The sequence below is a fragment of the Orycteropus afer genome, unplaced genomic scaffold (genome assembly GCF_000298275.1).
Source record: "Orycteropus afer afer isolate SDZICR_OR568_19922 unplaced genomic scaffold, OryAfe1.0 scaffold00403, whole genome shotgun sequence".
NCBI classification, from domain to species: domain Eukaryota; kingdom Metazoa; phylum Chordata; class Mammalia; order Tubulidentata; family Orycteropodidae; genus Orycteropus; species Orycteropus afer.
This window is the reverse complement of record NW_006921990.1, coordinates 2,399,780-2,410,219: the sequence shown is the minus strand read 5'-3', so window position 1 is coordinate 2,410,219 and position 10,440 is coordinate 2,399,780. Positions and strand designations below refer to the sequence as shown.

The 10,440-nt window shown below is 38.8% G+C and overlaps 1 protein-coding gene across 1 annotated transcript in view; it reads left to right on the top strand.

Moving 5' to 3' along the window:
- The window catches only part of BDH2 (3-hydroxybutyrate dehydrogenase 2), a 44,274-nt gene extending 37,045 nt beyond the window's left edge, over positions 1–7,229 (top strand). The window contains exons 7-9 of the mRNA XM_007953649.2: positions 3,935–3,993; positions 4,294–4,386; positions 7,176–7,229. Of these exons, the coding sequence (XP_007951840.1) occupies positions 3,935–3,993; positions 4,294–4,386; positions 7,176–7,229 (206 nt within the window). The remainder of the gene's footprint in view (positions 1–3,934; positions 3,994–4,293; positions 4,387–7,175) is intronic.
- Positions 7,230–10,440: the final 3,211 nt, after the last annotated feature.

Genomic DNA, 10,440 nt, shown 5'->3' with positions numbered 1-10,440 from the left:
AAGGTTTTTTCTGTGTTTTCTTTGGTCTGTCTCTCAATCCTTTGAAGATACCTAAATATAATTCTTTTGAATTCCTTATCAGAGATTTCCAATACTGCTTCTTCCTCAGGGATGTGTTCTGGGTCTATATCCTGCTCCCTTGTTTCTACCACTTTATCCTGCTTCTTTGTGTAGACTGTGATGGTCTGTTGTCTCCGAGACATCGTGGCATTATTTAGATCTCCCTTAACTGTTTGTGAAGAGCCCCTAAGGGTCGTTCAGGCTCTTCTTGGTGGTGTTTTATCATTGGCCCATTGGTGGAGAAGGAGGTGTAGTGGCTCTCACTCAATAAGTGAAGTTGCAGGAGGTGTGGGTGTAGTTGTGTCTTATGGGGACTATTGCTGTCTGCCACTCAGTTAGACAAAAATTACAATTGAATAACAATCAAAAAACTAAAAGCACATGGACAAAAAACACACCATGTAATCACAAAGGAAAAAGAAGAAAAAAACTCCTGCAGTATCTGGGGATAGGGCACTAAGAGGAAAAAAAGGTAGAGAAGGAGAACAATGAAGAAATATATGGGAAAATGCAAAAAGAAAAACAAGAAATGGGGTTAACTATGAGAAAAAAGGGGAAGAAAATTAAATTAAAAAAAGAAGAAATTTCAACCAGGAACAGGGGAAAAAAAAGGAAGCTGAAAACTGGGACCTGGGAAGGGAAGAATAAAGAATGATAGTAAAAAGGACAAAAGTATTATCAATAATAGTAGTTTTAAAACAGACGAATACAAGCAAATGAAACACCAGAAAAAAGAAAGCAAAAAAGAAAAAATAAAAATATAGAGAAAAAAATTGGTGGAGGACAGGGCAGGGCACCCAGGCTCCATCTGAGCACATAGACTAGGATGGAGTTCCTTTACGCCCAGAATGGTGCGAGTGAGGGATGGCCGCACCTCTGTTCATCACGCGGGTGTGGGATATAAGAGTAACAAGAGGAATGTCACACCTTTTCAGCCATGTAGATCTGGAGTGTCCTTGGGGTTGCTGGCAAGCAGAACTTGTTCTCAAGCCCCTGGAATCTCAAAGAGGTCTGTCTCTTTAAATATCCAAAATGGTCAAACCACTTGTAAACATTCAAAATGGTGGCACTCTCTGGACAGGCAAAAGTCCAAAGCTCAGCCCGCTTTCTCTTCGCCTTCTCTGTTTATACCCCAGCTACCAGAGCAGTCCTCTGTGCAGTCCCTGGCTAACAGAGCTGATTTTTAGGTTAATTCTTAGGTCCTACCACCACTTGGCACTCTCCAAGCTGTCTGTGCTGGGCTGTCAGGATCACTCAGGATTGCTGCCAGACCGCAGCTCTGTATGTCTCCTTTTTTGGTATTTTCATGCAAATTCTTCTGCTAGTTGGGGTTTAGTCCACTTCTACATCCTTCCCTTCAAGGCTCAGGGGTGCAGGATTATCTTCTGTGTCTATGTTAATTGGTTTCCCTTTTCTTTGTTGACGATGGTCTGTGCAGTCTTTCTGCCTAGTCTACCATCTCACTAGAACTCCTTCCAACTTCTTTTGATGCTTCCTGCATCATTCAATATTTTACCCATTGAATCCTTCAGTATTGAAACTTGAGGCTTGAATTTTTTCTTCAGTTCTTTCAGCTTGAGAAGTGCTGAGCATGTTCTTCCCCTTGGTTATCTAACTCCAGGTCTTTGCACATTTCATTATAATACTTCACTTTGTTTTCTCAAGCTGCCTTTTGATATCTTCTGTTCAGCTGTTTTATCCCATCATTTCTTCCATTCGCTTTAGCTACTCTCCATTCAAGAGCAAATTTCACAGTCTCTTCTGACATGCATTTTAGTCATTCTTTCCTTTCCTGTCTTTTTTAATGACTTTGTTTTCTTCACGTATGATATTCTTGATGTCATCCCACAACTCATCTGGTCTTTGGTCATTGATGTTCAGTGCATCAAATCTATTCTTCAGATGTTTCTAAATTCAAATGAAATATAATCAAGATTATATTTTGGCTCTTGTGGACTTGTTTTAATTTTCTTCAGCTTCAACTACAACTTGCATATGAGCAATTGATGATCTATTCCACAGTAGCTCCTAGCCTTGTTTTGAATGAAGATATCAAGCTTCTCCATCACCTTTGTCCACAGATGTAGTCAATCTGATTTCTGTGTATTACATCTGGCAAGGTCCATGTGTATAGCTGCCATCATTGGAAAAAAGGTATTTGCAATGAATAAGTCGTTCATCTTGCAAAATTCTATCATGCTATCCCCAGCATCATTTCTGTCACCAAGGCCATATTTTCTAACTACCAAGGCTTCTTCTTCATTTCCAACTTTTGCATTCCAATCACTAGTAATAAGCAATACATCTTGACTGCATGTTTGGTCATTTTTATACAGCAGAAGTTGATAAAAATCTTCAATTTCTTCATCTTTGGCTTTAGTGATTGGTGGTAAATTTGAAAAATAGTAGTATTAACTGTTTTTTCTTGTAGACGTGTGGATATTATCCGATTACTGACAGCATTGTACTTCAGGATAGATCTTGGAACATTCTTTGTGATGATGAAAGCAACACCATTCCTCTTCAAATTGTCATCCCTGGCTTTGGTAGCATAGTGCCTAAGGCACTTGACTGCTAACCAGAAGGCTGGTGGTTCGAAACCACAAGCCACTCCTCAGAAGGAAGATGGGGCAATCTACTTGAGTAGTGATACTGCCTCGGAAACCCAAGGAGGGGTCACTATGAGTCAGGTCCAACTCAATGTCATACCAATAACAACAAGCATAGTAGACCACATGACTGTCTGATTCAAACTGGCCAATATCAATCTATTTCAGCTCACTAATGCCTAGGATATCAATCTTTATGTATTCCATTTCATTTTTCACAACCTCCAGTTTTCTTAGATTCATACTTCGTGCATTCCATGTTCCAGTTATTAATGGATGTTTGCAGCTATTTCTTCCCATTTTGAGTTGTGCCCCATCAGAAAAATGGAGGTCCCAAAGCTTGCTTTACTCCATCCACATCATTAAGGTCGAGTCTACTCTGAGGAAGCAGCTCTTCTCCAGTCGCATTTTGAGTGCCTCTGACCTGAGGGGTTCATCTTTCAGCACTATATCAGACAATGTTTCAGGGTTATTCATACATTTTTCCAGTAATATATTAGACAGTCTTTCACTGTTATTGATAAGGTTTTCGTTGGCCACTTTTTTCAGAATGGATGGCCCCATCCTTCTTCCCAGTCTGTCTTAGTCTGGAAGTTCCATTGAAACCTGTCCACTGTGGATGACTTTGCTGGTATTTGAAATACTGGTGGTATAGCCTCCAGCCTGACAGCAACACACAAGCCACCACAATACAACAAACTGATAGACAAAGCATCGTGAGGATTACATGAAGTAATACATTTAAAAGTGCTTGATAACCATAAGGGAAGCTCTGTGGTACAGTGCTAAGGCATTTGACTGCTAACCAGCAGGTTGGTGGTTCAAACCCACCAGACACCTTGGAAGTTGGCCAATCTACTTCCGTAGTGATACTGCTGCCTCAGAAACCCAAGGAGGGGTTGCTATGAGTTGGATCTGACTGGATGGCAGTGAGTTTGGTTTGTTTTGGTTTGAATAACCATAAGTCATTATATAAATGTAATATGATTTAAATACTTGTACCTGGGAGTGATGAATGATTCACCCAGTCCCTGCTTACTGTCACAAAGAAAAACTTTGTGTTTTTAAAAATCTTGGAAATGTTGTTAAAGAAATTATAAGCCTATCAAGTAAAGGATGGCCCAGGGAGAGGTGAAAGTGTCATTCTAATTCATGGAGAAAGATTTCACTGATTGTTATATCATACGGAAATGAAGTTTAAAGTTTAATTATCACCTTCTTTTTTCAGTTTAAGTAACCACACTAGATATTCCCCTTTGATTTAGGAACGGTTGATACCCCATCTCTGCAAGAGAGAATACAAGCCAGACCAAATCCTGAAGAGGTATGTCTGCTGTGTTAAAACCTTTTGTTAATACATGCCCTTTTCTTTAATATCAACTCTCTGTTCTCATAGTGTCTATACGTTTTAATAACACAAATGGTTTGAGTAGTGTGGGTGAAAGAGTCACCATAAACCAGATTGATCCATAATTAATATTCTTGTATATTATACATAAGTCATCAAGGTAGCAAGCCAGTGGTACCTCTGTAGATTCCTCTTGCCTTTGACATCCTGAAGGAGTTCCAGCTGGTATATACTTGAGCTCACATCACTGATGTCTGACATGGTCTCTGGTCACAGGCACTGAGCGATTTTCTGAAGAGACAGAAGACAGGAAGATTTGCAACTGCAGAAGAAGTAGCCCAGCTCTGTGTTTATTTGGCTTCTGATGAAGTAAGCATTCTTCTTCCAGGGAGTTCATTATTCTGAATCACATTTGGCCACAATTTGCTCATTAAAATAATATCATTTTAGAGAATTTATAGTATATTTATACTAGGTGCTATGTTTACAAGATAGGGATAACTTTTTATTTAATTTGATCAAAGAAAGGCCACTTTGATATGACCCGCTAACTCTTCCTTATTCAAATTTGTTATTGTTATTCAGTGCCAGTGAGTAGACTTCAACCTTAGCAACCCCAGGTGATAGAACAGAACTGCCCCCATGGGGTTTTCTTGGCAGTAATCTTTATGGTAGCAGACTCCCAGAGAGTGCCTAGGTGAGTTCAAAACCACCAACTTTTTGGTTAGCAGCTGAGCATTTAACTGTTTGCACAACCAGGGCCCCTTTCATCCAAATTTACATGTCACTAAATTCTGTAACAAGTGAAATAGAGGATTGAAAAAGATTAAATTGATCAATTTTTTGAGAGATAATTGCTTTCAAGAATTACAACCAGGGAAACAAACCCTAATTAGATGCAAGTCAAACAAATGAACCTCCAAAATTAGGTAAGCACTTCAGGTGAGATTCAGGGGATAAAGAATTGGCATATGGTGTTTTTAGTTTTACTGGTGACTTATTTAGAAGAATTCCACTGGCTCTTTTCATCTATTAACTCTTTTGGCCATATGTGGAATATGGCCATATATGGAAATTCTTAATTCTCTTTTCACTTTACATCTCTTCAGTAACCAGTTTCTTCCTTAGCAGCTATTTTATAGTATTTAAATAGCTTGTAGCTGAGATAGCAGGAATTATATTTATAAAGTATGGAGCATGAGAACATTGCCCTTTGTTTTATATTACATCTGAATACCATTTGACCAGTGAACTGTAATGTATGAGAAGAAGGAAAGGGGAGTAGGTGAGAGTAAGGAGGTGCACTGCTGCTCTATAAGCACCTCTATGCAGTAACTTGGAGCACACCAGGGGATTGGTGAATGTGACAAATTAAAACATTAAAATTATTTTATTATCAAAGCAGTTACCATTTCCCAGAGCTATTAACAACAATTGCTAATAGTTGGAAAAATTATTAATGGAGCAACTATGGTAGCTTTTGTGATTTCTCTGACCCCATATCTTAAGAGGGAGCTCTGGTAGCATAGTGCCTAAGGCGCTTGACTGCTCACCAGAAGGCTGGCGGTTCAAACCCACCAGCCACTCCTTGGAAGGAAGGTTGGGCAATCCTACTTCCGTAGTGATACTGTCTCGGAAACCCAAGGAGGGGTCGCTATGAGTCAGGGATGACTCGACGGCACATAACAACAACAACAACATATCTTAAGAAGAGCTCATTGGATCTTTTTTTAGTTTACAGAATATTTGGAAAAATTCAGCTCGAAATGTGTAACAAAAGGACTTTTGGCCTTTTAAGAGGGGCCATGGAAAATACATATATACCACAGAGAACTTCCCATTTAAAAGTACTTGAAGAGGTTGGGGACTTTTTTTGGCAAAGTGACTAATAAACTCCTTAGGTTTTGTACTTTGTATGCTCAGTTTTCACATATTGAACTTTAAAATTTTTCTGAACTCATAATTCCTTTCCTTGCTGCTTCCTTGCTACCACTCACATTGTTGCTGGCTTTAACTGAATTTAAAATGAAGGGCAGAAATTTGAGTCTTATTATCCATGTTAAGTAAAAATATTTTTAAGACTCTACCACTTAAAAATCACTTTAGCTTTGATTCTCTAGAAAGTTAAAAATTATATGGGAAAATAATTATTTTTACAATCATTTAGGTTTTACAGTTTTGGATATCTGGAACTAATACAGAATATATTATCATACCTTAATAGATTATAATTCTTATTCCTCACGTAAAATTTAAACATTTCAGCTCTTAGCATTCTTTATGTAGACTGATTAACTAAACCTATATATGTAAGATATATTAATATTCTGTTTGGTAATTGAGATGGCACTTTATGGCTGATAAAATAAAAAAACAAACCCACTGCCAATGAGTCGATTCCAACTCATAGTGACCCCCATTGGGTTTCTGAGGCAATAAATCTTTGGAAGTAGATTGTCCAGTCTTGCTTCCACAGAGTGGCTGGTGGGTTTGAACCACCAATCTTCTAGTTGGCAATCAGATGCCTTAAGCACTGCACTACCAGAGCTCCTTTATGACTGATGCTGTTATTGTTATGTGCCATCTAGTCGGACCCGACTCATAGCAACCCCTCCTTGGGTTTCCAAGGTGGTATCACTATGGAAGTAGATTGCTCAAACTTCCTTCTGAGGAGTGGCTGGTGAGTTTGAACTGCCAGCCTTCTGGTTAGCAGTCAAGTGCCTTAGGCACTACACTATAGAAGCTCAAAATTTATTAGTGACATTAAAACTCATCTAGTTTTGAATAGTTCTGAATTTCAATTTGAAAATGTGCTATTTTAAGCCTATGCTTTATCCTAATTTTGAGAATGGCTGTATATCAACAATTCTTAATTTTCTGATTGTGAGATCAAACACCAGACAGATCCTGCTTGGAATGTGACATGTGCTGAGATCCCAGCCAAAAGCCATCTAGCTAGCTCCAGATCACCAGAACACTTAGCATCTCTAAATGACTACAACTTTAATTTAGATTTTCCTGGATTCTATTTGTTAGGTGATACTGTCTGTTAACAGGAAAGTAAATTGTTTAGCTATCCCAGTCATAGAAACATGTAAGAAATATAGCCGGTGTTAAACCTATCTAATGATTCTATCTCCTTGTGTTTACCACTGCAGTCGGCCTACGTAACAGGTAACCCTGTTATCATTGATGGAGGCTGGAGCTTGTGATTTCAAGGATCTCCTTCAGGGAAGGAAGGGAGGCCCTTCCTATCCACAGTGAGCCGGATATGAAGAAGACTTCCTGATTATCTTCCTATTACTGGCATATTAATGAAAAGAAGCCCTTTTAAATAATATCATTGTTCACCGGAATCTGATTCTTTAAATATATTAATCTACTTGCTTCTGAAATCATTGTAGGAAGATGACATAAAAGACACTAAACTCACCGCAAGAGATTAGTTTTAAAAATAAATCTCAACTTATAAGCATATAAAATTAAAATGTGAATTTGAAGGAAAAGGACATTTTAAAAAAGTTACTAATTTGTATTTTATATCTATTTTCCAGTATTCAGATATTTTATGCAAGTCTGTAGTAGGTCCATATACAGATCTTAACTTAAAAATTTACTCTATCATAAATGAATACCAAAGGGAAGAGTATATAAATTAAATAGTATATAACTTAATAGTAAGTGGAGTTTAGACTTAGAAATATATTGTTGATCTGTTAAGTTAAAAGTAATCAAGTGTACCTAATGATAGACATCATCACTTTTAATTAAGTACTATATTCTTAGTCTAATTAAACACTCCTTATAAAATAGTCAATGATATTTGAAATGAGTCCAGGAAACATACAGTTAATTGATTGGCAATATTCTTAGCTTGACAGATATTTTATAGATTAAATATAAATTTCTTCACCAAATCCCAGGATAACAGATAAGAGGACATGAAATTTGGAAATAGTTTCTGGATAAATAAATACAAGTATATCATACAATAGGACAGAAACACATGAAACCTATTCTTAAAATTATACAATTAAAATAAAATTTTCAATAAAATGTATAAGTAAATTCATGGATGATCATTCTGTAATAGATTGTCAGAGAAAAAAATTATTTTCAGCTTCAGTAGTTGATAACGTATTTTTGGTTTATTTGTTTCTACTTCAAAAGACCATGCAGTAAGATGCCCATTTATATTCCACAAATGAGCAGTTATTTTTAACACTTTTCTTCTAGAATATTAATTAGCATTAGTGAAAATTTTGAAATGGAAAATGAAACAATAAAATTTTAGGTATGAAGAATGTTATGCTATTGATGAAGGTTATTTAAAATTCATGTTGTTGTTATGTTCCATCGAGTCGGCCCCGACTCATAGAGACCCCTCCTTGGGTTTCCCGGGCAATATCACTATGGACGTAGATGGCCCCATCTTCCTTTCGAGAAGTGGCTGGTGGGTTTGAACCGCCAGCCTTCTGGTTAGCAGTCAAGTGCCTTAGGCACTATGCTACCAGAGCTCTTTAAAATTCATAGCAAAGGATATTTTAAGCAGAATTCCAGAAGAGCCCATTGAGTATAAGATTTGCTTTGGGGTTCTGGACCTGCTATTCTTCTGTGAGATCATGGATGGCATAGGCTGAGTCACCCAACTTACCTTGGATAATAGTTTTCTAGTTTGTGAAATGAGGGGGTTGGGCCAAATGACTTGAATTTCAAAATACTGTAACTTTTTATCAAGTGACTATATGGAATCTGAAGCTTATAGTCATGAACTACTTTATGCTGTGAGCAGATACAGATGTCCACATAGAGGAATACACAAATTTTAAACAAACCCAAGATGAATTGTACAAAATGGATACAAACATTAACAAATTCTCTCTCAGAAACAGCTCTGACAATATAAAACATTATAAATTATTGAACAAAGTAATACTCAGCCAAAAAGTTGAATTTTCGCCAAAACTGTTAATCAAATTGTGTAGTGTAGCCACAAAGATCATATGACTGAAAGAAAGGAAAAATATATTTCATTCCAGTGGTAAGAGGAAGTTGGATGTTGCTAGGGTTTTTTGTTTTTTGTTTTTTTTTGCAAGTTTTAGGACAGTAAGAGTTCCGGTTAGGAAAATAATTTCTTAGATTTGTAGGACTGAGATGTGTAGGGCTGGTCCTAGCCTCATCCATTCTTCACTGCAAGAAGAGGAACTGAGAGAGGAATGAGTGGTTTCTACCTAATGAAGAAATTTATTTGAAAATAGTCCCTCTTACCTGAAAATCGGTGATCAGAATAAATCATGACCACTTGCTTACAGGAGTGAAAAACAGGTAAGAAAATTTTTATTTCTGAAATAACTACCCCAAAAGGCTCCTTTGCTCCCGCGCACGCACACACTTAGCTGGAGGGGTAAATGTAGAGGAAAGGAAGACAAAGAAATGAAAGTAAGAAATAAATGAAAAAGAAATTGCTGATGGAAGTGTTAAAATCAAGAACAATATAGCAAGAAGGATTCCTGTTAAAGGAGGAGGTAGGAGGACGAAATTCACAAGTCTTTTATCCTGCCTCTTAATTGCTCACCTGAAGAAGGAATCCTGTCTTCCCACTACTCCTGAGAAGACACATCTAAAAGACAGAGTAAAAAATATATGTGGAAGTTGAGTTGTTAGATGCCATGGAATGGATTCAAACTCATAGTGATCCCATATGATTAAGTAAAACTAGGTTTTCTTGGTTGTAATCTTCATGGGAGCAAATCCGCGGGTTTTTCTCCTTCAGAACCATGGGTAGGTGTAACTCCCGACCCCTGCGTTAGCAGCCAGCATTTAACTACTGTGCCACCAGGGCTCTTAGAAATTGATTTAGATGAACGATGAATAAGCAACCAGTTGTCCAGCCAACATTTTCCCGTCTGCTGAAGAGCCAGCACTGCGCTTTCTTGCCCAGAGTTTCTTCATCACTTGGCGCCTAGGCTCACGCTCTTTGGGCGACCTTTCCTAGTAGCTTCCCGCGAGAACGCAATCGCCCTGGCACCGGAGGCGGGCAAAGCCACCCAACGAAAACACGACTGAAACGCTGCACGGTCCCCGCTCCGAGGTCCCAGGAAGTGGACCCGGTGGTTGGGTCCCGCGAGATGGATGAGAGGTCGGTCTCACGCCACTGCCCTGGGCAAGACGGGACGTGGGGAAGCAGAACGCCCAGTGCTGCGGGATCTGAACCCTGGCAGTGAGGCTCCCTTAGTGAGGCGGCGCGGAGACTTTCAGAGAAGGCTGGACCGCCGACGCACGGCGCCGCGCCCTGAGCCCGGTTATCTGCGCTAATCTCGCGCTCGGGCTCGGGCTCCGCCGGGAGCGATGCACAGACCCGGGAAACCAGCGCGCGTTGGCTGAGAAGCTTCCGCTGGCTTCCACGGAGATCTGTTAGCGTAT